The sequence below is a fragment of the Neophocaena asiaeorientalis genome, unplaced genomic scaffold (genome assembly GCF_003031525.2).
Source record: "Neophocaena asiaeorientalis asiaeorientalis breed wild unplaced genomic scaffold, Neophocaena_asiaeorientalis_V1.1 scaffold70, whole genome shotgun sequence".
Taxonomy (NCBI): Eukaryota; Metazoa; Chordata; class Mammalia; order Artiodactyla; family Phocoenidae; genus Neophocaena; species Neophocaena asiaeorientalis.
The window spans coordinates 897443-925378 of NW_020175410.1; the positions used below are offsets into that span (position 1 = coordinate 897443).

At 38.0% G+C, this 27936-nt stretch overlaps 1 protein-coding gene across 1 annotated transcript; it reads left to right on the forward strand.

The window, feature by feature from the left end:
- The first annotated feature begins 19321 nt into the window (after nt 1-19321).
- On the forward strand, nt 19322-23577 carry SOSTDC1 (sclerostin domain containing 1). The gene is made up of 2 exons (XM_024767085.1): nt 19322-19646; nt 22130-23577. The coding sequence occupies exons 1-2, from the start codon at nt 19442-19444 to the stop codon at nt 22543-22545; spliced, it is 621 nt and encodes a 206-aa protein (XP_024622853.1). The 5' UTR covers nt 19322-19441; the 3' UTR covers nt 22546-23577.
- Nucleotides 23578-27936: the final 4359 nt, after the last annotated feature.

Genomic DNA, 27936 nt, shown 5'->3' on the forward strand with positions numbered 1-27936 from the left:
ACTCATATGAGCGTACGTGTGTGCATGTGAATGCATAACTTAATAGAAAATGTAAAGATATACGGAAAATTGTTAATCGTAGTTTCCTCTGGAGAAGGGCAAGCATTTGGAAGGGAGTAAGGTGAAGGTGAAATTTAGCTTTTTAGTCTATATGCTTCTTTACATTTGAATGTTATATAAAGACTGCACTTAGAAATTACTCATGGAGTTTATATGTGTGTGTTATGAAGTTGAAATGTATATATTATCAAAATTGAAATATATATTATTTATACTTATTAAATATTTGTATGTGACAAAAATAAAAATGAACTTAGGAAGGCATGGTTTGGTTATGTTGCCTGGGAAAAATGTCTTTATATTTTTTTACTTTAGAGTTAAAATTTCCAGGGTTTGACTCCCGGTTCAATAACTTGCAAGCAATAGCTAATGGGTGAGTTATACGTATTCTTTGAAAAGCATAGGTTATAATGTATCCTTGTAGGGTGGCTGCTAAAAATAACACCAGACCATTCCGGTACCAATGCCTGATACATTAAGGGCACTCAACAGATGCTATCACTATTGAGATTACTCTTAAAATGCAGAAAACTGAAATCTTTTTGATATATCAGGGTTATAATTCATTAAGCCAGGTAAAAATTATAATGAAGGAAGAGAGGAAGCTTGACGGGAAAAATGTAGACAGTGTTTTAAATAAGCATACTCTGCAAGTCAACTCAGTAAAGTTACAATTAAAAAAATGTTTTATAACATTTATAGCATTATTTATAAATAAATTTATAACATTATAGGTCACATAAAAGATATAATGAAAGAGCTTTATTCAATACAGAAATCAATAATAGCCACAAATATAAGACAACCATGAAAAACCTTAAAAAGGAATCTGTAAACTCTATATGAAGAGAGGTTTGCTAAGAAATATATAAGAAGACGAATAAATTTAGAGACATCTCCTATTCCTAAATGAGAAAACTGAGTTAAAAGAAAGTCAGTTTTCCACAATTAATTGTTAAGTTTGGCACTATTCCAATTAAATCTGCTGCACGTTGAGTTCTCCAGAGAAAGAGATTGAGATGGAATTTAGAGTATAAGACATTTATTAGGAATTGACATGGGGGAAAAGGAGGGGGAAAGTAGCAGAATTGCTCAGCAAGTATTGTTAGGATGAATCACTCTATGAGTAAGTTATTATGGCCATTCTCATAAAGATGTTGGCCCCTCTCATAATAGCTAATAGAATTATTAATAGAAGGAGAAGTAGACTAAGATACAGATGCAAAAATCCTCAGCTAACCAACTGGGGGCTGGTTGCCCCATGGAGTCATCCCAGGCCAGCTGAAATGACTGATTTTATTACCACTTCTCCCAGGTACCTGATGGAAATGGCCTCTGGAAGGGCAAGACCTTGAAGGAGCTGACAGCTGGAAGGTATCTACGTAGTGCTCACAGCTGGGCAACAAGTCCTTCCTTGAAGGGGTTCTGGGCTGTGCATCTCGGTGTCTGCCACATTTGGGGAAGAAGGTGACAAAGTGATTTTAAAGGTCAACTGGGAATTCCCTGGTGGTCCAGTGGTTAGGATTCCGAGCTTTCACTGCTGAGGGCGTGGATTCAATCCCTGGTCAGGGAACTAACATCCCTCAAGCCCTGTGGCACGGCCAAAAAAAAAAAAGTTCAACTGGAAGAATAAGCACACAAGAAGAGCCAATAAATTTTTGAAAAAGGAAAATAAGAGAAAGGATTTGCTCTGTCAGGCATTAAAACATATTTGAAAAGCCTCCGTACTCCCTGGTAGTCCTGTCATTAAGAATAGACTGAAAGTTCAATGACAAGGATCTGAAGGCCAAAAACAGTCTCCTGTACACATAAATATTTAGTGCATGATTGTGGGGGAACAGTTTGCTTTTTGTTTTGTTTTGTTTTTTGAGATACTCAGAAGATTAAGGCAATGATATCATTCATGAATACTAGAGTGCTGTTTCGTACAGCCCACCCTCATGTGGCTGTGGCCTTGTGGATAATTAGGTTTGTTTAAAAAAATCTGGATAATTTCATGTTCATAAAAGTGTACATAAATGGAAGCAATTAGGTTGTTGATGTAAGTTCTCCTGGAATGAGGATATAAGCCCTAAATATTTAAGACTTAGGGCACAGTTAGTGTTCGGCTGTTTACTCTGCTGTGACAAGCCTCTATGTGGAGTGTCACCAGCAGCTGTGAGTCCAGCTAGGAAGTGGAGAAAAAGCATCTTGATATAATGCATCTGCTCCTCCTCTGTGGATATTTATATGTATCTATCTTTGGCTAATTAAATCATAATTATGTGTGAAGAAGAGTAGGAATATGAGGATTAGTCTATTCTTGTTAATCTGTAATTCCCGTGAAACCCCGAAAAGTTAAGCATCAAAATCAGTGAGAAAAAGCTAGACGTTCAGTCAACTTTATTTAAAAATTAATTTTGTAAAAAATTATCTGGGACAAAAAAAATCACTACTTTGCACAAATAAACTTTTATTTGCCTTTGAATAATTTAATAGCTATGTTTAAAAAAAAAAAGATCTCTTAACCCAAGGTGTACTGTGGTACTCTATATATGCAGGCAACATTAACCAAGCATCACTAAACATACAGGAAAATAAATTTAGAAAGAAGAACACACTTTGAAATATTAAGCACTTTATATTTGAAAAATGTGGCCAATAATGTGTTATAAAAGATAGAAGTAAATGATGTGTTTTTTACTTAGCAAATAGACTTTACGTAATAAAGAAAAATGAGAAAATGAATCATAAAGAACTAAAATGTACACAAATAACTATCTGACCTTGGTGATAGAGAAAGCCTTTATAAGCATGAAGAAATAGATAGAAACCATAAAATACATGAAGTATATACGTGGTCATACCTACCCATACCAACACACAGACATAGACAAAGCTTATATGTAAAAGCATATAGGACCTGGTCTCAAAGCAGAGTCTAAGACAAAGATCCATGTGTGGGTAGTTTATTTGGGAACATGATGCCAGAGAGCAGCAATGAGTGACAGAAGGAGGGAAACAGGTTAGCAGAAAGAGTCAATACAAAGATACATGATGCTGTTGGCCACCCTCTGTGTGCCAGTTTACCCTATCCCTAGGGATGTTCTGAGATAACTCAGAAGGTCCACTTGAAGGATTAAAGAAGAAGCTCCATTTCCCCCAGATCTCATTAGTTAGAGGTAGCAGTAACCAGAGATTCTTGATTCCTCTATATTTTTAGGATGCGAAAATGGGTACACGTGAGTTCCTGGGTGTATGCTACTGAGAGGTCAGGAAGCAAGAGGACTGGAACAAAGGATTCAAGTAAATGCTCTCAGCCTGCACCCAGGAGAAGTTAGGTGAAGCCAGCAGGGAAATGAACTCTGCAACAGTGGCTGGAATAAGATGTGAGGCTAGAGGACTTAAGATGGGGCACAAGACACACTCAGTACAGCAAATAAATAAGAACCATCAGCACAATCAAATGGCAAATCAAATTAAAAAATACTTCCTATTTATAGAAATAACTTCATAGGTAAAGACCTCTCATAAATACGTAGAAAGAATAAAGTAAATACAATTTAAAGACAAGAACAAATAATGCAGGAAGAAAAAAATCTGATGATAAACATGAAAAATGGTCCTATTTATTAACAGTCTTAGATATGAAAGTGAAATGTTTAAAATATGCAATTTTCGCCTATTGGCAATTTAGTTAAAAAAGTTATTCTTCTCAGGTTTGGGGTGGGTAGAAAGAAATGGGCACTTTCACATATGGCTGAAGATTATCCAAGAGAATATTTTTGAAAAGTAACTTGGCATTATTCACAAATGTGCTAAAATGAGCAATACAAAAATCAAGGAATCATTCTCTTTATTATATTTTCAGAACTCACAATTAAATAAAACTATGGAATAAATAATTTTCAGAATAAATACAAATGGCCAATTAAGAAATGAAAAAAGAACCAAATGCAATAATGAGCAAAGAAATTAAGACATATAGTATTTCTTACTTACTAGATTAAAAATATTCTTTATCAGTTAAATTGCTGGGATTTTTAAATTGGCAATACTAAATGCTGATAAGAGTGGGACTTATATACTGCAGATAAGTTTGTACATGAAGCTCTGGAAACAATTTGGCATCATGAGACCCATTTTAGGAAATAATAAAAAAATACAAATATTTATGTACAAAGATATTTGCTTCAGTGTATTTAAATTATCAAGGCAAACTACCACTGGAATTTTTCACAGAACTAGAACAAAAAATTTCACAATTTGTATGGAAACACAAAAGACCCCGAATAGCCAAAGTAATCTTGAGAATGAAAAATGGAGCTGGAGGAATCAGGCTCCCTGACTTCAGACTATACTACAAAGCTACAGTAGTCAAGACAGTATGGTACTGGCACAAAAACAGAAATAAAGATCAATGGAACAGGATAGAAGGCCCAGAGAAGTCATGAAGAACCTAGGGGTAAGACAGGAATAAAGACACAGACCTACTAAAGAGTGGACTTGAGCATATGGGGAGGGGGAATGGTAAGCCATGACTAAGTGAGAGAGAGGCATGGACATATATACACTACCAAACATAAGGTAGATAGCTAGTGGGCAGCAGCTGCATAGCACAGGGAAATCAGCTCGGTGCTTTGTGACCACCTCAAGGGGTGGGATAGGGAGGGTGGGAGGGAGGGATATGCAAGAGGGAAGAGATATGGGAACATACGTGTATGTATAACTGATTCACTTTGTAGTGAAGCAGAAGCTAACACACTATTGTAAAGCAATTATACTCCAATAAAGATGTAAAAAAAAATATTATCAAGGAATTAGAGACACCTAAAAAGTTTCTATTCAAAACACAACTATCAATACCCAAAGTGAAAGATGAAATATTAAATTCATTCCTAGTTAAGTCAGGAACAATACAAGATTGCCCATCATCGCTGACAGAAATTAAGATTAGTGGAAAGTTTTAACCAGAAGAATAAATAGCAATATATGATGGAAACAAAAATATAAAACACTGAAAAGGGAAGAATAAAGTTATCATTATTGATAGATGGTGTCATTACCAGGAAATACTGAGATCAACTAAAAAAGTATTAAACAGTATTAGTACTGAAGTCAGATATAAGATCAATTATCTAATTCTATAGTTTTTCAATATATATTTAGAAAATGATGTAAGAAAACCCCATTCCAAAAGCAGTCTAAAATATAAAATACCTATGATTAAATTTAAGAAATGTATAGACAGATATAAATGAACTACAAAACTTGACTAAGGACAAAAATAAATGGAATATATAAACAAAAATATTGCATAGAGAGTAAATATTGTAAAGATTTCAGTTAAACACTCTTCCTAATCAATCCATCAATTCAATGCCATATCAATTAAATTATCAACAATGCACCTATGTGATATACCTCTGAGTTGCCCCATCACCAAGATGTTATTTCCTTTGAAACATTGCCGTTTTGAGTGGAACAGAACTTTGGCCCATTCTCAGATTACTTGGAAATCCTGAAAAGATGTTAAATTCTGGTTCTAAAACCACTGCTGAGTAACTGGCATTTTCATTTCCATGCTAAAGTTGTTTACCCTCCAGGATTCTGGCAATGTTGTAATACCTATCTGTAGAGAAGGGACTGAGTTTTCAACCACAACTCTCTTATAAATAATAACGCTTACTCTGCGTCACATAAAGCAAAAAAAGTACTATTCAGGGGACAATTATATACTGATTGTTTTATCAATTTAGTCAAGAAATACTGAGCACCAACTTTGTTCCAGATATAGGCATATGGGACCCAACAGTGAACAAAATAAAGTCCTTCCTCTCCAGGAGTTTACATTCTGCTGGTGGCGGTGGGGAGAGAAAAACAAAGTAAACAACATAAAATGTGAATGGTGATGAGTGTGCTATTTTAACTTAAGGTGATGGTGAAAACCTTTCAATTACGGAGATATCTGAACAAAAGATATCTGGGGGAGAAATGTCCCAGGCAGAGGGGTACCAGAAATGCAAATGCCCTGGGACAAATAGCGCATTTGAGACAAAAAGTCTCAGTGTAGCTGGATCAGAGACAGAAGACGGGAAAGCAGGAGGAGATGGGGACAAACAGGTAACAAGGGACCAGATCATTCACAGTCTCTGGATCATTATAAGGTGATGGAAAACCACTGGAGAGTTAGCAGCTTCTAGGATGTCAGTAGGTAGAGGAGGCTTTGTAATTGTCCAGGATAGAGGTTGGGTCAAGGTTGTCGTAGATGAGATGGTGAGAAGTGGTTGGACTCTGGATATAATTTAAGGAAAGAGCGGGTATTATTTGTTGGTAGATTTGAAATATTTCTATGGGATAGAAAGAGAGCCATTAAAGAGTTTTTGACCAAATCAATTGGATATGATATTCAATTTATAATCATGAAAGGTTTACAGAAATTTCATGAATTTTTTTGTATTATTTTCAGAACAGGCCAGATTACCATGAATTACTGATGTTGGTTGCCCGGACATCAAGATGAAAAAGAAAATAATTTGTTAAAACATTTAAAAAAAAAGAGGCAGGAGGAAACATTTGGAGGTGATGGATAAGTTTATGGCCCTGATTGCGCTGATGGTTTCATGGGTATATAGTTATCCTCAAACTTATCAAGTTGTATATATTACATATGTACAGCTTTTTATATGTGAATCACACCTCAATAAAGTGGTTTTTTTTAAAGAAAGAAAATAATTTGTGTCTTTTTTAAAGAAATAGAAGGCTATTGACACATATTTTGACTTTCTCCTCCCTGCTCCTTTTCAACCCTGACTGGAGAGCTAGGATTTAAGCAGCAAGGTTTGCTTCCAAATCACCTCCACTCCTTTCCCGTCTTTTCCCTCCAGCTTTCATTTCCCCTTATTTTTTTCTTCACTTTCCTTTTTAGTTTTTTCCTCTTTAGTTGTTCTTTCTTTATGATAGTCCTGACAGGAGTGATGGTTCAGTCTTTTGTCCAGCATTGTCCTCAGGACCAGATCCTCTCCTCAGTCCTCCAACAATTTGATTTGAGATATGCTCACTGTATGCTAAATATTTCTGAATTGAACTTTCTTCTACAATCCCTCAGAGTCATCCATCCAAAACTCCAAACTGGTCAAGTCACCTTCTTGCTCACAATTCTTCTAAAAGTCCACATTGACTTTAGAGTAAAATTCAAACTCCTCAGGAGGGCAAAAAAATGGTTATTCAAATTCCTGGCATGCTTTTCTCCCACCTCTTTTCTAGCTACTCCATGGGAGGCATTCCAAGGCAAGCAAAACATTTTTGGCTTCTAAACTTTGCCATTTCTCTTGCTGCCAGACCTTAGTGCGCACACCATCTCTTCTCTCTAGAATCCTCCCACCCACTTGCTTTTATCATCTGCCTATTTTAATTTTTCTTCAATGCTCCACTCAGAATTACCTCCACTAGGACTCTTTTTGACCTCCACCAGTGGCTCTGAGCCCAAAGTCTGTCCTCCTACTCTACCCTGCCCTGACTTAGAGCGTTTTTTTGGTAATTATCTGTTAACTGATTGCCGCTACCTTATGCAGTGAATTTAGGGGAGGTAGCTTAGTTCTAAACTACAGGATAAACCACAATCTCTGGTACATAAGCACTCAATAAATGTTAGCTAAAACGGTGACTAAATGAATGGGGACCAAGAAAGCATATTATAAATCCCACAGAGAAAAAACTTACTCCTTTGGCATTGATACGGAAAAAAATCAGTTTTTAGGTTCAACCTGGGGAGGTTGGCCATGCAGATGAGGACTTAAGATGTGACTTCTTGAAAGGCTCTAGGCCTTGTTTTGAATCGTATGATGATTTCACTGGATCAAAGAGCGGTTTGGCAAGCAGTTGTTAAGGAACCCTGAAACTGTGCCAACATTTCTGAGCTGATCTGCTTGAGAGTGCATAAATTTTAAGGAACTGTCATGATCATGTGCATTAGCCACCTTTATAACTGGAAAGGTAAAATAGTGCTGAAACAGTGCCGTAAACGACAACGTTTATGTGCTTAAGGGTTGTCTTTAAAGGCTCAATCTGATGAAGATTTGATCTGCAGAGATACAAGCCTTTCAAGTGCTTCAGCCTTGGACTTGTATGGTATTTGGAGACAGTCACCCTAGGGTGTGGCTGTGCACAGTTGTATTTTGTTTTGCTCAACTTCTGAGACTAGCCAGATTCCCAGGACTACCAAGTATGGCAACAAAACTAGCAGAACATCTAGATGGTCACTAAACAGCTTGCAGTGTCCTGGCAGGAGTGGGCCTTCCCCCATCTGTCTCAAGTTCTTCTTTGGCTGTTTTTCAGAGGAGCCTCTCCTCCCCAGGCACTGTCAGGTCAACAGCCCCCAACTGCTATATAAACACACTAGAGAATTAGGCCTGAAGACAATATAAACTGCTGGTTGACATAATAAAGTTCTAAGCCATAAGGCATTTTCAGGATTTTTTTCCGTCTTTCCTTCTAAAAGCAACTTTAATCAGTGCTTCTTAATCAGAAAGTAATTGTTAAATTGTTTCCATGAGATTTTTAATTGACTTAATCTTTGGCCAACCTTAAACCAGGCTAAAGCCTTCAATAAAGACTGCAGAAGTACCAATTAAAGGTAAAAGCAATGGCAAACAAAAATGCAATGGTCATAGTAAAAGCATGACTTTTCCATAAATTTTTTCTTCTGCTCTTCAAAGTAGACTATTAAGTTTTATCATTTCATATTATGTGTTCTAAACCATGCTTGATGTAAGTATGACATCCAAATGATATAATAAATCCTTAACAACTTGAGACTATAATAAAAGCATGGTTTATTTTTGTTGGAATTACATTTTGAAAGAACAAATGGATATCACAAAATTCCACATGTAATGACGTCAAGATTAAAAAAACATTATTTCAAATGGGAATTTTTTCTGTAATCAATGAAGAATTGTTCTCTATGGATAAAAAGCCTCCAAAATTAAAGTGCAACTTTAAATATATCAAGGTATATCTAAATGTTTACGAAGATGGTTATGAATTCTGGTCTAGAAGCTTAGATGCGCAAAAAATATATATATTGTATTTCTTTATATTTTAAAATCAATTTTAGAACTCTGACCCTCATTTTCCTTTCATCCCTGCCCCTCGGCCACCAGCCCCCTAACAAGAACTTTGCAAAGTTTCCTCCATATGGCCAAGGCACTGGTGAGGTTCCTCTAGGCTCTATTCATTAGCAATCATTTCCCATTGGTCACTACTGGGCCCTTCAAGTCCAGTCTACATGCTTCCTTCAGGTCCAGAGGCTCTGCAATTACATTTCCTGCTGGAATCTTTAACGAATGCGGTTACCCTGCCTTTCTGTAGGCTAGCCACCTGTCTGGCATGCTGTCAGGGAGTAAGGCTTGGCATCTGGTCTTCCATGGAGTACACATAACCAACCTTACACTTCCATTCCCAATTCTACCCCCTCCTCAACTATCTGAATGAAGGCAAAGGGGAAAACCTGGGGCTAAAAACAATAATTGTACACAACAAATATCCCGCCACAATTATAAAGGAGGTAATCTAAACATAATCTAAATAGCCATCAATAGAGAACTGGATGAATAGTTTGTGTCACATCCATACAACTCATTCAATGCAAGGCTTAAAAAGAATGAGGTAAATCTGTACATTCTGATATAAAAAATGTACAAGATAGGTCATTAAGTACAAAATGTAATTTGAGAAATCATATGAATATCATGATCCAGTCTATGTAAAAAAATTTTAAACATACTTGTATGAACACACATCTACATGTATAAATAAATGTTCTTGTAAGTGCAGAAAATGTTGGAAGGCGTCACAAGAAACTCTTAACTGTGATTATCTCTAGAGAACAGCAATGGAGGAGGGATGGGAAGAGGTGAATTTTATCCTATTTAATGAACTGTTGACATTTTTTACAACATGCATATGTTATATTCACTATTTTATAACCCCAGTTTTTAAAAGAGTAGAAATCTGATGATGTGAATACTTTCCATAATACAATAATTTTTGTATTTGTTCAATACATTTTAAAATGAGTTTAAGTATTATTAAGTAATCATGTTAATTTTCTTGTTAATGGCATGAGAGCATTAAAAAGGATATGCATTCAGAAAATTTGAAAATTTAAAGCAGTATTCTTTCAAACTTCATGAATTAAGTAAATATTGCATACTGAAAAGCTACATGTACTATTTTTTCTAATAGTTTAATACTTCATACTATTATATTTTAAATTATTTTACTGATCTTAAATGTGTTCTGCAGTATTTTAGGGCTGGAAATGTAAAACACACAATTTTACTGAAATTAAAATAAATGTCTTTATATTGTTTTAAACTGTAGTACATAATTCCAGAGATCCATCTCCTGAATGTTCAGAAAAGCTTCCTTTGCCTCAATTGTCCTTTTCCTTGTTTCTCATTGTTTGATTAAATTATATATTCAAGGAAGACTGTAAAGAGCAGAGTTTTGAATTATGAAAGTAACACTTACAGGAATGAAAGGCCTAAAGCGTTAAACTGAATGATGAGCATGAGAAACTACTACCAAAGCATAAAATACAAGAAAGAAGGTGGCATGAAATGAGGGCAGCTGGTTTATGAAGGTGTTTGTTCTGCAAGTAAAAGGAGCAAATGACACTTTTACGTGAGATGTTTAGACTCTCCTTTTTTAAAGGTAATTCTGGATCTCACTGTGGAGAGTGCATTTTAGGGTGATGAGAAGACAAGAGATCTGCTAAAAAGTTATGGCAAGAGTAGTTCAGGAAAATAACGATGGAAACTTGAACTAGGCCAGTGGTTTTGTGGGGGAAACAAAAGAAGAAATCTTGAAAAATGTTTATTATTTATGGCTTCACATAAAACACAGGGCATTCATCTGATAAGCCTATACTAACGTCACTGGCAAAGGCCATTAAACAATTCTCAGGAAATAAAAATAGAATCTAGGTAATAAAATAAAGTCTAACCTTTTTTCTTTTCCTTTGTGCTCAGTCTAGTTTCACTCGCTTACAGGGTACTGCGCGCAGAGGACTCTCACCCGGTACTTCAGGCCGGAGTTCGGAGCGTAAAACGCTGCAGCCAGCACCTCAGAGAACCCGGTGCAGAGGCGTGGCGCACGACGCCGCAATTCAAGATGGTGGCCGTGGGCCGTGTGCAGAGTCGCTGCACCCGACACTGTGATCTGGAGCGAGCAGCACAGCTGCGACCGCCAAGCGAGAGAGAACTCCGCCCCCTGCGCCTGACGAGACCCTATAAAGCAGCTCCGTCCAGGACCTACTGGGAGAGTGTGTGCTGTAGAGCGCGAGCTTGAACGTCTCCATTTTCTGACCAAAGAATAATACTTTCCTTTGCTTCTGAATTGAACTGTCTCATTCTGTTGCCTCAAAGGACACTGGCCAGGAGAACACCTGTTGGAGACCGACTTGGGAGGCGTGGTAACACGAATATATCTATACAATATTTCATCCTCCTTGGGAATTACAGAAAGTAGGGAGTTAGATTTTAAAAGCCTAGGGGCATGATTAGATGGCAGTAGATATATAAATGAAAGTCTTAGTGTTATTTGACAAAGTGTTTCTAAACCAAGTTCTATTATGCTAATGTTACAGGAAAGCATCCTGGTGAAACTGATGTCAGCCGCTAGACAGATTTCTTGAGCTCTGATTCCAGTTGTCTCTTAGACACTTTCTTCTGGATTCCTGTTTTTTTTTTTTTTTTTTTAATTTATTTATTTTTGGCTGCATTGGGTCTTCGTTGTTGTGCACAGGCTTTTCTCTAGTTGTGGTGAGTGGGAGCTACTCTTAGCTGTGGTAAGCGGGCTTCTCATTGTGGTGGCTTCTCTTGTTGCAGAGCACGGGCTCTAGGCACGCGGGCTTCAGTAGTTGTGGCTCGCGGTCTCTAGATCGCAGACTCAGTAGTTGTTGCACACGGGCTTAGTTGATCCATGGCATGTGGAATCTTCCCGGACCAGGGCTCGAACTCCATGTCCCCTGCATTGGCAGGAGGATTCTTAACCACTGCGCCAGCAGGGAAGTCCCTCTTCTGAATTCCTATCAGCACCCTAACCTCATTCTAACTCAGCCCAAACTCATTATTCAACTCTAAACTCTGCCAACCCTGGTTCTCCTGACACCTCAGTCTCTCCATGACTCAGCTTTTTTTTTTTTTTTTCTTCCGGTACCCGGGCCTCTCACCGTTGTGGCCTCTCCCGTTGTGGAGCACAGGCTCCGGACGTGCAGGCCCAGCGGCCATGACTCACGGGCCCAGCCGCTCCGCGGCGTGTGGGACCTTTCCGGGGCATGAACCCGTGTCCCCTGCATCGGCAGGCGGACTCTCAACCATTGCGCCACCAGGGAAGCCCAATGGTTTATTTTTAGAGAGGAAGGAAGTCGTTACAAGGAAAGGACAGGAAGGGAACTTCTGGGTACTGGAAACGTTCTATCACTTTACCTAGGTATAAGTTACACAGCATTTTCACTTCGTGAAAATAAAAATAAACACACCCACACAAACACACCACACATCCTTCAATGGCTCTCCATTGTCCACCAGATAATGTCCAGACTTCTAAACTTACAAAACAGGGTTGTAGTCCATGATCTGCTCCAATCTACCTTTCCAATCAATGTAGTCAAACTTTTTTCCCATATTCCCTATCACATTCCCTTCACTCCAGCTACATTGTTGCTGTGGAATCCTCTACAACACAGCTTCCGTCTGTACATAACTTAGAGGCAAATTACTTCATTAAAAGTATCAGAGGGGGGCTTCCCTGGTGGCGCAGTGGTTGAGAGTCCGCTTGCCGATGCAGGGGACACAGGTTCGTGCCCCGGTCCGGGAAGATCCCACGTGCTGCGGAGCGGCTGGGCCCGTGAGCCATGGCCGCTGGGCTTGTGCGTCCGGAGCCTGTGCTCCACAACGGGAGAGGCCACAACAGTGAGAGGCCCGCGCACAGCAAAAAAAAAAAAAAAAAAAGTATCAGAGGGACTTCCCTGGTGGTCCAGTGGTTAAGACTGCACACTTCCAATGCAGGGGGCGTGGGTTCGAACGCTGGTCGTGGAACTAAGATCTCACATACCATGCAGCATGACCAAAAAGAAAAAAAATCAGAATTGAAATTAGAAATGTCTATAACAACTTTATTTCCCAGAAAAGACGGTGGCATTGTTGGGCCAAATGCTCTGCTGAATTCTTTTTGTTCTACAATTTTCTGACATACCAGGGAACTACCAACTGTTAAGTCTCTATTGGTGATGTAAGTTATTACCATCTTTGGCTTGGTCATGACACTCGCTGGTATTTGAGTAAGAGATTCCTCAGGAAACAGTGAAGCCAGACTGCATGTTGCCCAGTCTAGGAGCCTGATGTGGCTATGGTATGTTCCGGGGGCTGGTGGAAAACAATCAAAATCACAGTGGTCGAACTATTTTGCCTAAATCTGAGTTCACAGTGATATCCGAATCAGATATGACTGCCAAAATTTCTAGTGAGCAATGACATCACTGTAAGTAGTAACTGTTGTGACCAACTCTGTGGAACAAAGCATTAATCAGTCACTGGGGGACACTGAGAGCATCCAGTCTGTGGGGAGAAATAAATGCAGGAAGAGAAAAAGGGGTCGGGTTTTGGTCAGCAGGGCTGCGCTTTAGGGCAGGACTTCAATCTGACTGTGCAAACTGGAAGACTCTGAGGTAGAGGTCCAGTTAAAATAGATGAGGTGACTGTGATGGAGACTATGGGGACAGGCCACAGTTAGGAGGGCACAGGTGATTTGAGAACAGTATGTCTCAAATTTTAGCACGCATAAGAATGACTTGCAGAGCTTGTTAAAACACAGGTTCCTGGGTTGCACCCCTAGGGATTCTGATTCTGGCCTGAGATCAGGCCTAGAAGTTGCATATCTAGCAAACTCCCAGGTAAAACGTGGTTTTAGAACAACTATTAGGCTTGTGGAACAAAACTAGTTCTAGCTCCCAGGCACCATTGTGGGCAGGATATTTAATATGAGAAAGACAAATATTGTATGATATTGCTTATATGCAGAATCTTTAAAAAATCGCACAAATGAACTTATTTACAAAACAGAAACAGACTCACAGACTTAGAGAACGAACTTATGGTTACCAGGGGGAGGGATACATTGGGAGTGTGGGATTGACATGTACACACCACTATATTTAAAATAAAATGCCTTTCCATGAAAAAGAAAAAAAGGATATTTAATATGCTGCCAGCCTTGGTCAAATTGAGTTTAGGTACTTGTGTGAGCTAAGTGTACAGAATGAGGACATCAATTCCTACGGAGCAAGGTAGCAAATGCCAATAAAAAGGACCACTCGCCCTAGTTTGTACAATCAGATGGAAACCCTATCTCTACTGTCCTAATTTGCTCCCTAGAGCTTGTATGTGAGGTTTTCCTTAAGAGCAGCGTGCTGCCATTTTTAGGAAATTTACTGGAGAATTTGCCTAGATAACCTGGGATGATTTTGCACACCAGAGGACTGTTTTTGATTGTCACAACTGGGTGAGGGAGGTGCTATTAACATCTAGTGGGTAGAGCCCAAGGATGCTGCTAAACATCCTAGAACATAGGGGATAGCTCCAACAACAATGATCCAGCCGAAAATGTCACTAGTACCAAGACTGAGAAGTTCTACCTAGAAATATATCCACCAGGTTTGGAATTTCCACTTGGGTTTTACATCAGGTTACACTGGATTATAAGCAGTATTATCTAAATTAATATTATCTCTGTTAAGAAAACTTATAGGAAAAGGAATATTTACATATTAAACCGAAAGCATTTAAACAAAATAAAGAGACAACTGAGAAAGGTGGTGAAGAAGGAAGAAAGTGATACAGGAAGATGAGATCAAGGGAGCTCCTTTAGTGGAATTCTAAAGGGGAACTTTTGGAAGAGGGAAGAGGGCAGGCTCCACGCCTCATTCAGCTCTGCAGTCCCTGGACTACAGCACCTATGATAAACACTGCTTTCAACACATGTTGATATGAAATAAATGCAAGATGTTAGCCCACCCTCTTTTTAAGGATTTTTATGAATGAAGAGTCTGTAAGTAGTTTTTATTTTCTTCTAAACTAATGATGGCTACTTTTCCAGTTTATAAGTTCTACCTTATTAACTGGAGCTCTCTGAAAATAGTTTAAATCCATAGAGGACCAGATGTAGCTCACCAGATATTGCATTCAATAAATATGCTTTGTGTATATTTATTCTGATTCTTCTCTTGTCAAAGATAAAAAGTCAGGCTAATTGTTTTCTTAATCAAATAATATTTACTCATTATTTCATTTTTAGTCTTTTCTCATGACTTTTGTTCCCCTCCTTAAACAGGATAATTGCATTTATTTGAGACTTTTCTATTTTTTCCAAGGTCATTTTTAAGTTCAAAGACTCTAATGAGAAACAGTAGGCTTAGACTCATATTCAGTGACAATTTTTTCCACATTTCTTCCAGGCCAGGTTTTGTTCTAGACATGTTCACATTTTCTTACCCCTCTGTGAGGTAGGTAAGCTTGGTCATGTTTTACAGTTGAAGGAACTGACTTAGAGAGTTTCAGGAAATACATCCAAGTTCATATACATTATAAATGGCAGAAATAAGATTCAAATTCAGATTTTCTGATTCCAGTGCCAAGAGTCACATAATAAACAATACTGTTTTAGAGTACTAAAATTACTTTCAAGCTTTTGCATATCAGACCAATAATAGTAATTCTGATATCATTATTTGATTATTAATAATGACATCGGGCTTCCCTGGTGGCGCAGTGGTTGGGAGTCCGCCTGCCGATGCAGGGAACACGGGCTCGTGCCCCGGTCTGGGAAGATCCCACATGCCGCGGAGCGGCTGGGCCCCTGAGCCATGGCCGCCGAGCCTGCGCGTCCGGAGCCTGTGCTCTGCAACGGGAGAGGCCACAACAGTGAGTGGCCCGTGTACCGCAAAAAAAAAATAATAATAATGACATCACATTGATGACTCAGCTGAGACCTGGAAAATAAGTTTTAAAGCTTGCCCAGAGAATGAAAGTTACTCAGTTACCATATTAAATGATTCCATGCTTTTGAGGTCCTAGCATTCTTCACAAAATGAATGGCTTAATTACTATTTCTTCATTTTTAAGCAGATAATATTGTGTTAATTATTTATGGCTATGTAACAAATTACCCCAACTTATTTAAAACTTTTATTATTTCATAGTTCCTGTGGGTGCTTCTGACTTAAAATCTCTTATAAGATTGCAATTAGGGTGTAGGCCAGGGCTACAGCCTCATGTGAAGGACTGGCTGTGGAGAGATTTGCTTTCAAACTCACTCATGTGGTTGTTGATAGAATTCACGTCCTCAAGGGTTGTTTGGCTGAGGGCCTCTGCTCCCTGTTGGTGAGAGACATCAGTTCCGTGCCCCTTAGGCTTCTCCGTGTGAAAGCTTACATTATGGGAGCTGACTTCCATAGAAGCAAGTGAGATGGCTAGAGCAGGCAAGCAAGACTGAAAGTCACAGTATTTTGCTAACCTAATCATAGAAGTCACTGTCTGAATGCTGAAGTTTTCCTGTCCACATGTATCAACCACATTACCGTCATTCCTAATTTTACTCCTGCCCGAGGGGATATCCTAGGGCTGCGCCTACAGAATACTAGGTACAGAGCAGATTTAACACTTATGAGTTAATTTGATTAGCCCAACCTAATAATTAAACTGCAGATTAAATTATCTTGTCCTCCTCCAGTGGTTAGGACTCCACACCCAGCCTGGGTTCAATCCCTGGTTGGGGAACTAAGATCCTGCAAGCTGTGCAGTGCAGCCAAACAAACAAACAAACCAATCTCCTCCTCCTGACACAAAAAAGAGTAAGGGGGAAGAGATTAGCTATTTTGATGCTCCTACTTCCTTTAGGCATTGGGTCTACTAGTCAATGGTTAATATTAACACACTTCATGTATTTAATATGAAGTCCCCTGATAAGCAGGATAAGAAATCCTTCATAGTTACTATTTTAGAAGGATGTCTGATCTATAATCTCTATGTGCACAGAATAAACTGATATATTATTTTCCAGGAGGGATGTTAGAATAAATGACTACGTACAATCCTAAGATGGAGATCAGATTGGCAGTACCGTAAGTCCCCTACGTACGAACCTTCGAGTTGTGAACTTTCAAAGATTCGAACATGCGTTCCATCAACATCAGGCATGAGTGAAATTGCAGCTTGCCCTCTGTCTCCTATTGCTGGCGATCCTTCAGCTCTGCTACCTCCCACCTCCAGTAGGTAACTCTTCTTGCCTGTTCACTCGATGGCAGCCCCGTCTGCCAGCTGTTGTACTAATGTACTTTTCAAGGTACTGTACAGTAAGATTAAAAATGTTTTCTTTATTTTGTGTTTGTTTTTTATGCATTATTTGTGTGAAAACTATTATAAACCTACTACAGTACAGTACTATATAGCCGATTGTGTTAGTTGGGTCCCTAGGCTAACTTTGTTGGACTTAGGAACATGCTCTGGGAACGAACTCGTTCATATGTAGGGGACTTGTATGTATATATTGATTTTTTTGAATTTAGTTTTTAAAAAAGTTTTGATTATGTAGAATTTTGCACATATACAAGAGTAAACAGAATAGAATATCCGGAATCGTGACCCAACAGCCATCAAATCATGCCCCATCCACACACCTAACTACCCCCCTCCCATGTTGTTTTAGAAGTTTATTCCAGGTATCATATTATTTCATCTAGGAATATTTCAGTATATACCTCTAAAAGAGAAGCTGTTGTTGTTTTTAAGTAAAACCGCGGTACCATTTTTCTCCTAATTGTTCCTTAGTATTATTAAATAATTAGTCTTTTGTTCTTAATTGTACTTTTTTTTGTAGTGAGATAGAGATAGATAGATAACAAGTAGTTCTCAAGTGGAGTCATTTTAGCTCACAGGGGACGTTTGGCAATGTCTGGAGACATTTTTGGTTATAATGGGTAGAAGCCAGGTATGCTACTAAACTCACAGAATGCCACCCCCCCATAACAGAGAAGTATCTATTCCAAAATGCTGATAGTGCCACTGTGGAAAAACCCAGATGACTGATGATAGATAGATAGATAGATAGACAGATAGATATGAACAGCAGTTACAATAGGAAAAAGTTTATAAAGAGATGTATCCATGCCATAAGGTGAGTTTAATAGCCACACGAAGCGCAAAAAAATGGATTTAAAACTGAAAAGAGATTCAGAATTTTGATTCCAATCAAAATGCCCCACCAATCAGTTGGAATTTCATAATCGTTTTAAGGATAGAGATTAGTGGCCTAGTAGTTATTAATGGAACATCTGTGCCTTGTGTGGATAAACAGAAAACTACCATGTTTCTTATGTGAGCAGCAGAGCCAAAGGAAGTAATGAACAAAATGTTCAGTAAATGCAGGTAGAACATGTGTTCTGCAGCAAATGAAAAACCTTGTAAAAATTATCTTGAATTTAATTTGCTAAACAATAATCTGTCAGAAATGGCTTTCTTTCACGTAAAATGAGGCAATGAATGTTAACGCTTGTGTCACATTTTTAAGATGAAAATTGATATTAGTTACTTTAATGCAGACAGAGCTATGCTCATTATTCTCCACACAGAACCCCTGGCAATAATTTACCTAGGAGCGCAGCAGTTCATGCAGATCAAAGCTGCATTATTTAAGTGTGTCCAGGGGGGAGATTTTTAGCTCTGTGCCTATACATTTAAGAAAAAAATATGGTGGTTTGCGTCTTGAGAAACAAGATATGTTTAACTAATTAGGTGCTTCATGCAAGCCCTACAATATTTAACTCCTGAATTCCTCTTATTATCTGGGATGAACCCTCTCCCTATTGCAAATACAGAACAACTGTGGGAATGTAAATCTCTTCAAATGAACAGCAGCGTATTTTCATTTAAATTAAACCCGAATGTGAACTAGATTTAGGAAAGGAAATGGCAGAGAGACAGAGAGAGACAGAGAGACAGAGGGGCGGGGGGAGCTGTAGTTACTAGAGTGTGCCTGGCTGCTTCAGCTCACAGACAACTGATGAAGTCCAACTCTGAAATTTCAGGCAATTTGTATACCAAGCTCCTCCTTTTCTGTAGTCTTCTCTTCCATTGGTAAAATTCTTTTGCAGGGTCATGTAGGGATCCCACCCCTTCTCTGTGTTTTCACTCTGAAGCTTTACACAACTTTACACCTGAATGAACGCCAAACCTCAGTGGATATATAAAGGGAACCTTGAGGAGGAATTTCACAGTTACAGTGCAGAAGCAGAGGGAAAGGAATTAACCAGCTCTCCAGCCAAGCAAATCCTCTACTCACCATGCTTCCTCCTGCCATTCATTTCTATCTCATTCCCCTTGCATGCATCCTAATGAAAAGCTGTTTGGCTTTTAAAAATGATGCCACAGAAATCCTTTATTCACATGTGGTTAAACCTGTTCCAGCACAGCCCAGCAACAACAGCACGATGAATCAAGCCAGAAATGGAGGCAGGCATTTCAGTGACACTGGCCTGGATCGGAACAGTAAGTGTGTTTTACTTCCATGGATTTGGTTTTTTCTTATTTGGTAGCATTAGCTCACATTCCCGTAGAACTCTTTCATTGCTAACTAACCTGAACCATATACGTTTTGCTAAACAATCTGGGAAAATCTGCTGCACGTGTATATTGGCATTCTTCCCTACAAAGTTAACATTACTAAAACAGTGATTTGATAATGTAGGCGCAGACTTAAGTTTCTAAACATTCCAAAAGAAAATGTTTCCAGGAATTAGACTGTTGCTTCTTTAAAATCACGCAAGATGAGAATTTTTACAAAGCGTTGTTCTAGTTAAATTCAGATTGTTTTCTGTTTATTTCAGGACATGTGCAATTCTGGTAAAGTGTATAAAGGTAATTAACCAAAGCATGTATGGGAAATCACAAGGGAAAAAAAAGAAGCTCTTTAGGGGAAAAAAAATGGCTCACACTGATTTCTAAAACATGTCTAGTGAAAAAATTGAAGTTTGGATGATGATATTTGAGAAAGAGGGGTAAAACTAAAAACATTGGAGAATCATATTCTCCAAAATAATTCCTCATTAACCAGATCAAAATTTAGGTAACTATATTTCTGGGAGAGACTGGGGAAACTTTCATGACTTTAGAGATATAAAATAATGACAGTACAATAATACTTTGTATAGAAAATATTTTTCTTCTTTTCTGTTTGCTTAATTGACAGACTCATTGACCATTAGTTAGAGGGATTCAAATTTCTTCTTTTACTTCACTCTTTTCCTTTAGAAGAGTTCACATGCTAGTAATAGGGTTTTAAAAGAGACACAGAGAAACAGTACACAAGAAATCTTACACAAATCTTTAGCTCGTCCTCAAGCACTTGTCGTTCAAGTGCTAAAAGGAGTTTCAACCTCTGAAAAGTCAAAGCAAGTGTGACTGTTAGTGTCTTTCTAAGAAAACCAAGGTGTTTTAATTTTCATGAGGATGGTTGCTTTTAGGTACACAGGAACTACTTTATTATTATTAGATTACCGAGCAATGTGGTGGGTATTCATTGTCAATGAACTGTCACTGCAAAAATGCCAAATCTCTATATGAACAGGAACACAAAGCTAGACAGGTCAAAATCATCTCCAGCTGTTTCCAGGTGCATTCCTAAGGCAGCTGCAGGAAGGTGAATCAGAATCAGACAGGCAGAGTACCCTGACCAGCCAGCTAGTTTACACTTTAATTTCAGTCTCATGCTCTGTACCCGCATGGATGTATGTGCGTATACCTTAAATTTTTCCACAACTATCACATCCCTTTAGCCTATATCTCTCACCTTACTAGTACTGCGGTACAGAGCTGACGTAAAACTCCTAATTTAGTATCTACTTCATACTAGCTTTCAATATTCTATGCAAGACCACTTCAATGTCCCTTATAATTTTTATTTTTTAAATCTCAGCAGTCTGTACTTTGAAATATATATATATTTCTGGTTAACAAGGCTCGATTTTTTCCCCCAAGCTTGTTACAGGCAATTCTCCTCAAGTTTAGATAACAAAGCAATGGAAAGGAAAACTCAAGTATTTCAAGATTAATTTTTGCTTTAATTATGTAAGGCATGTAATGAGAAACAGTCAATTAGAGAACATGCTTATCAAATTCAAATGACTAAACAAAAAGTTTGCCATGACCAATATTCAGGAAACGAACACCGTAGTTCCTTTTGCAGTTGTAAATCAGACATGTTAGGCATTTTTCTGCCATAAAATTCATGGAAATGTAGCCAAGTTGTTATGGCAACCATACGTTCCTGATTTAGGGGGTTTTATATTCTTTAAATATTGAGTTGTAGTGACATTTTGCATTGAAACACTTTAATATTTGTGTTTTTAAAAGTCAGCTTGGGAATTTATGCTTAAAATGCAGTTATTAAGTTTGATATGCAAAATGTCAAATGTACACATATGTATCTATGATTCTCTGCAGCTGAATTTTATAAGTGAAACAAAATATTATGGGTGGCATTGTACACAATATTTAGATATTTTCTCAATAGATTTTTTTTACAAACCTAATTAAAAGCACTTGCAGACATTAACTAATATGACCCATGAGTAAAAGAACATTAAAGTATACTCCTTCTTACCTCATTAAAGAATGAATATTTACACATAAATGTAAGACCTGCTTAATACTTATTGGGGAGTAAGACTAAGAAAATGGGATTTTCATATACTCCAATAAGCTATTAGCTAATGTTATACATGAAAAAAAAATCAGGCCCAGTTTATTTTATTCCATAAATTGTAGCCATATAAGCTGATAATTTTCAGGAAAGCTCTCTCTACAACCATCCAGGCAGTGTTTTGCATTGTGAAAATAAAATGGGTGTTCGCTTCCTATTTGGCCATTTGCTATCATTTGGACATTATTTTTGTCATTGCAGATTACTTTTAAAAAAAAACTGTCCGTTTGTTTTTTGCCCCTGATGCACATTTTTTTCCTGTTTCCTGCAGCTCGAGTTCAAGTAGGTTGCCGGGAACTGCGTTCCACCAAATACATCTCTGACGGCCAGTGCACTAGCATCAGCCCCCTGAAGGAGCTGGTGTGCACTGGCGAATGCTTGCCCCTGCCTGTGCTCCCCAATTGGATCGGAGGAGGCTATGGAACAAAGTACTGGAGCAGAAGGAGCTCCCAGGAGTGGAGGTGTGTCAATGACAAAACGCGTACCCAGAGAATCCAGCTGCAGTGCCAAGATGGCAGCACGCGCACCTACAAAATCACGGTGGTCACCGCCTGCAAGTGCAAGAGGTACACGCGGCAGCACAATGAGTCCAGTCATAACTTCGAGAGCATGTCTCCTGCCAAGCCAGCCCAGCATCACAGAGAGCGGAAAAGAGCCAGCAAATCCAGCAAGCACAGCATGAGTTAGAATTCAGGCTCTCCAAACTGGACTGACTGGTAACCATCTGCTTTACAGATTTGATTGCTCGGAAGACTCAAGCCTGCCACTGCTCTTTTCTTACTTGAAAATATATGCTTTCTGCTTTGATCAAACGCAGCAAGCTGTCCTAAGTATCAGGAGCTTCTTTGGAAATAGCTTTTTCTTTTCAAGTTTTTCAAGACATACGCACATCCATGAGCTGGATTTGCATTTAAATTCCACACATCCTGTAGTATTAATTCCACACATCCTGTAGTATTAGTTCTTGAAAGACTGGTGATACTATACACATCACTGAATCATTACTTTTTAAAAAGGAAAAGGGCTTCTCAGTTACCCTTCATTTCCCAATCCATCTCCCCCAGCCCCCAACAAAACCTCTTCGGAATTGAAAAGTTTAAAAAAAAAAAAATTGTTGCCATGAATCTTCAGGTTAACACTTCAGGAAGGTGCTTTTTTGGTAATCTTCACGGGAACAGTTTAGCAGCCAAGAGTGATCGCCCTTTGAAAGAGTGAAAGGCTTCGTGACATTTCACTTCAAAAATAAGCCCTGTAGCTTTTTACAGTCTCATAGTATGAAATTATACCCTGCATGCTGACCCTCGCTTGGAATGGAATGCCAGAAATGCACGGCAGCAGCTAATAAGTAAAGCTGATTAACTATTTATTTGTCAATGTTATTATTTAATGAGCTTTCACGAGTGATTTTTTTTCAAAATGTTAATTTTTTATGTTCTGAAGCTTTTTCATGTATCTAAATATTTTCTTGTGTAAGTTGTGGTTGATCTAGAAATAGGACAATACATACTGTAGATATGTAAAATAAATATTTTAGTCTCCTTATTACATATATGTTTCATCATGAAGTTTATCAATAGTATGGATCTTTTTAAATCAATAAGATGCTTTGTAAAGATGAAATATGTAATACTTTCTTGTTTAATCTGTGCAATCGGAAGGTGATTTAACCTTCAATTCCATCAGTTTCTTTTAACAAAAATAAACACTGCTAAAAGTTATTGTCCTTGTCTCTAACATGTATAAAAAAGTACGTGTTTACAAAAACTACAGAATAAACGTATCAGAGTAATTGCTTTTTTTTTTTCACTTATTTTTTTATTTTTGCTGCGTTGGGTCTTCGTTGCTGTGCGCGGACCTCCTCTAATTGCGATAAGCAGGGGCTACTCTTCATTGCGGTGTGCAGGCTTCTCATTGCGGTGGCTTCTCTTGTTGCAGGGCACGGGAATCTAGGTGCCCGGGCTTCAGGAGATGTGGCTCGAGGGCTCTAGAACACAGGCTCAGTAGTTGTAGCACACGGGCTTAGGTGCTCCGCGGCATGTGGGATCTTCCCGGACCAGGGCTTGAACCCGTGTCCCCTGCATAGGCAGGCGGATTCTTAACCACTGTGTCACCAGGGAAGTCCCTGGTTTTTTTTGTTTTTAATTAATTAATTTATTTATTTATTTTTGGGTCTTTGCTTCTGTACGAGGGCTTTCTCTAGTTGCGGCGAGCGGGGGCCACTCTTCAACGCGGTGCGCGGGCCTCTCACTATCACAGGCTCTCTTCTTGCGGAGCACAGGCTCCAGACGCGCAGGCTCAGTAGTTGTGGCTCACAGGCCCAGTTGCTCTGCGGCATGTGGGATCTTCCCAGACCAGGGCTCGAACCCGTGTCCCCTGCATTGGCAGGCAGATTCTCAACCACAGCGCCACCAGGGAAGCCCCCCTGCTTTTTTTTAATATAAGGCACATTCAAGTTTTGATAGAAAATTCTATATTAAGAAAAAAGAGGGATAGGGAGACTCGATTCAGTAAATAAGACATTTGAATAAGTTGGGTGGCAATCCAGCAGTGAGTTGTGATAAGAATATGATATTTAAATATACCAAGTCTACTGCTCATTATAATCACCTGGGGGAGATACAAGACTCAATGCCCAGGCTGCCATCCAAATGACATCATAGTTTCTGAAGATGGAACTCAGATATCAGCAGTTTTTAAAGTTTTCCAGGTGATTCTAATATGCAGTTAAGTTTGAGAAAGGAATTGTGGAAAAATCACTACCATATGTTGGGAAACTTTGAATATTTGAATAATATTGCAGGGTCCCAAAACCAAAAACTAAAACAAAAGAAAACAAAAACTAGTTTTTCACTGTTTTCAAGTTTGACATGCCATTTATTAACCAATGTAATGAGTCTTGAACAAGATTATACAGTTAAATAACTGTTTTGTCAATTCAATCAATGATTGATCCCATCACTCCAAGTGAAGAAAGCCAAAGAGGCTTCATTATGTATTGACAAGATCCTGGTTTTCAGTTTTTGGCTCCTGAGCATGAAGGAGTCCTTCGTGCTTTTTTGTGGTAGATTGTTCTTTTTGTAATTATGTCTAAAAGTCACATGTATATGACATAAATCATACTAAGCTAAATAAGGACATTAATGTTGTCCCTTCCCTATGAGAGGTAGGAGAGTCTCAACATACATAAAGATGAGAAAACATCTCTCGATTTTGTAATAATGCCAACTATTGTATCATTAAATAAAATAATGATTCATAGTCCACTATTGACTTATTTTCTAGTCTTACTAACTAGATCTTAAACTACTTCATATCATCATATCAATGCATGGAACATTCATAATAATTATATCATAGGTTGAATATACCAAAAATGTATTATTTCATATGTCTATTTTACTTGCTCATCATTGCTCATCATATGGGATATTTAACATAACAGAAGACTTAAGACACTTTGGCCATTTCTTCCTTCTCAACATCAAAGCACCTTGTATAGAAGGCCTTGGAGATGGTCTTAAAATTAGTGTGTCCTAAGGCCTGAGGCATAAAAAGGAGTTGACCGGACAATGGCTTCACAATCAAGAAGACTATGTGGTTGCCTTTTACTAATAAAACATTGAAACAAAGGTTTTGGTGATAAAATACTAAAATCATCACTAATTTGATTGTTAATAGTATTTAGTAAGTGAATGTACTAAGAAAAATGAAATGGAATAAAGCAAACTTATAAATAAGGTTAGTCTCGGCTAAGTCAAGGATTGAATCCATTTCTTATGGTCGCATTCAACTTACTGATCCATTTCAGGCCATGTTACATTGTGATGCATTCAATGCATGGTATTTAACATCAAATGACAGGAAAAGGTCAGCAATCCATAAGAAAAGCCTAGGATACAATCAGTCACTCAGTGAAGTAAAAATTTAAACAGAAAGAGTAGCTTTGTAGTTATTATTTTAAAATGCTAAAAAGCACTTGCACCTTAATTGCTGATTATATTTCAGCCTTTGTTTTTTTCCAGTTAATTCACACATTCCAGTCTCATTAAACTGCATGATTGTATTCTCACCTTAGTAACTATCATTTCAAAATGGTGATTGTGATCATTCTGGCAGAGTCTGACCTCTAGTTTACATCATAATATTTATCAATTAAAGATTTGTTTATCAAATTTATTTTGCCCAATATGGATAAAGAGCTTTTACTCAAGTGGCTTGATAGATAGAAGACAGTTTGATAGATAGGTAGATAGATATATATTGATATTTATAGTTATATTAGATATATATAGATAGGTGTTTTTATCAATAACAAGAATGGAAGAAAAATTAATAGTACATATACAAATAAATAATACATATAGTGTGCTACACCTAAGCTAAATATGGACATGGAGCCTTCAGAAATATCTATTTGCAAAAAAATTAATATTTTAACTACAAATGGTTTATATTTATTCATTTATGCTAGTTACAAATAACCACTAATTGGCAGTACTCTGTTAGCCATGTTTATTTTACTGTATATTTTTTGAAAAACAATGAAAATTAGGGTGTGTTTTTTTTAATTTAAAAAAGACTGAATTTTAATCCATTCCTGGCTTGTATAAAATTAGTAAGTTGTTTTTTTTTTTTTTTTTTTTTTTAACGGTACGCGGGCCTCTCACTGTTGTGGCCTCTCTCGTTGCAGAGCACAGGCTCCGGACGGCAGGCTCAGCAGCCATGGCTCACGCGCCCAGCCGCTCCGCGGCATGTGGGATCTTCCCGGACCGGGGCACGTACCCGTGTTCCCTGCATCGGCAGGCGGACTCTCAACCACTGCGCCATCAGGGAAGCCCCAATTAGTAAGGTTTTGCCAGAAGATCATGCTGTATCATTCACCCTATGCTACTAGAATGATTTTTAATAATTGTGTAACCTGATCTATCTATTTTGCATAATATTTAATTGATATTCAGTAGGTTATACTAGGCACTTATGAATGGAAAGAATAGTATTTAGCCAAAACAAAACCAGGAAAGTTCCAAATTGCTGAGTAAAATTGAAGCCTTTGAGAGTTTAAATTTAGTATGTTGGATTTTTTTTTTTGCAACCATCATGAAATTTAAGTATCAAAATCTAATTCATTACATTTGAAATTAAAGTGTGGTTTGGATTAGACTTAACTCTTGAAAATGGTTTTTAGCACTAAAGTGGCAATTCACCGCATACCATAAATTCAGCATTTATACACTTTCTGTAGTCACATATTCTAATGAAAAATAAAATGCATGGCAAGCCTTTGATGAAATCCTGTAGACACTCAGGAGTTCACTGGGAAAATGACTTGGGAGCCTCAGTGCTACAGTATACTATCTTGTTAGAATGTTTCCTTCCCTCAAGGACAGATAGTGATGACTCGCATTTGGTTTAATTGGAACCTATTAAAATATAGCTCTATGTTGAATTAAAATGAGTTTAGATTTGTGAACTGAGTATACATTTGGCCACTAGAAATCTTTGTTACATCCACTAAGAGAGACTTACTAGAATAGATATTCCATTGTATTGGTCTGTCCATCATTTCTGATTCCATAGCTAACAACCCATTTGGTGCCTTTACCTGCATATTTTGCAAATTGTCTCAAAGAGCTACTGGGTAACAACCACTGCAAAAATCCCAGTGGGAAGATGTTTCAACTTCCAGTTTCAAGAACTGATTAAAATGATTTAATGCCAAGCTGACTGCATAATTATTTCCAGTGCAAATTAGACTGAGTGATAGTTTATCATCTGCATCGGCAGACCTGCTAAAGGATTTATTTTCTGTTACAAATGAAGAGTATAACAGTTTGGGAGATTTAAGAAGGAACTTAAATATTTCCTTTTGAAATTTAGTAACTGCAAACCAAGGGTTACCTTGTATTATTGATTTTATTTCTTAGTGGTGAGATTAGATGTATGAATTGAGACAGAATGTCTAAAGTGAATGACATTGTCAGTGACACAGACATATTCAGCTAAAGTTCATTGTTACTAAAACCGATCAAGAGCCTGATAGGCAGTGCTTCCCTGGTGGCGCAGGGGTTGAGAGTCCGC

What these genes read in the sequence shown, in the direction of transcription:
- SOSTDC1 (XM_024767085.1), top strand. Translation starts at nt 19,442, where the DNA reads ATGCTTCCTCCTGCCATTCATTTCTATCTCATTCCCCTTGCATGCATC. An exon ending in CACTGGCCTGGATCGGAACA is followed by an intron (nt 19,647 to 22,129) that starts GTAAGTGTGTTT and finishes TGTTTCCTGCAG; the next exon opens with CTCGAGTTCAAGTAGGTTGC.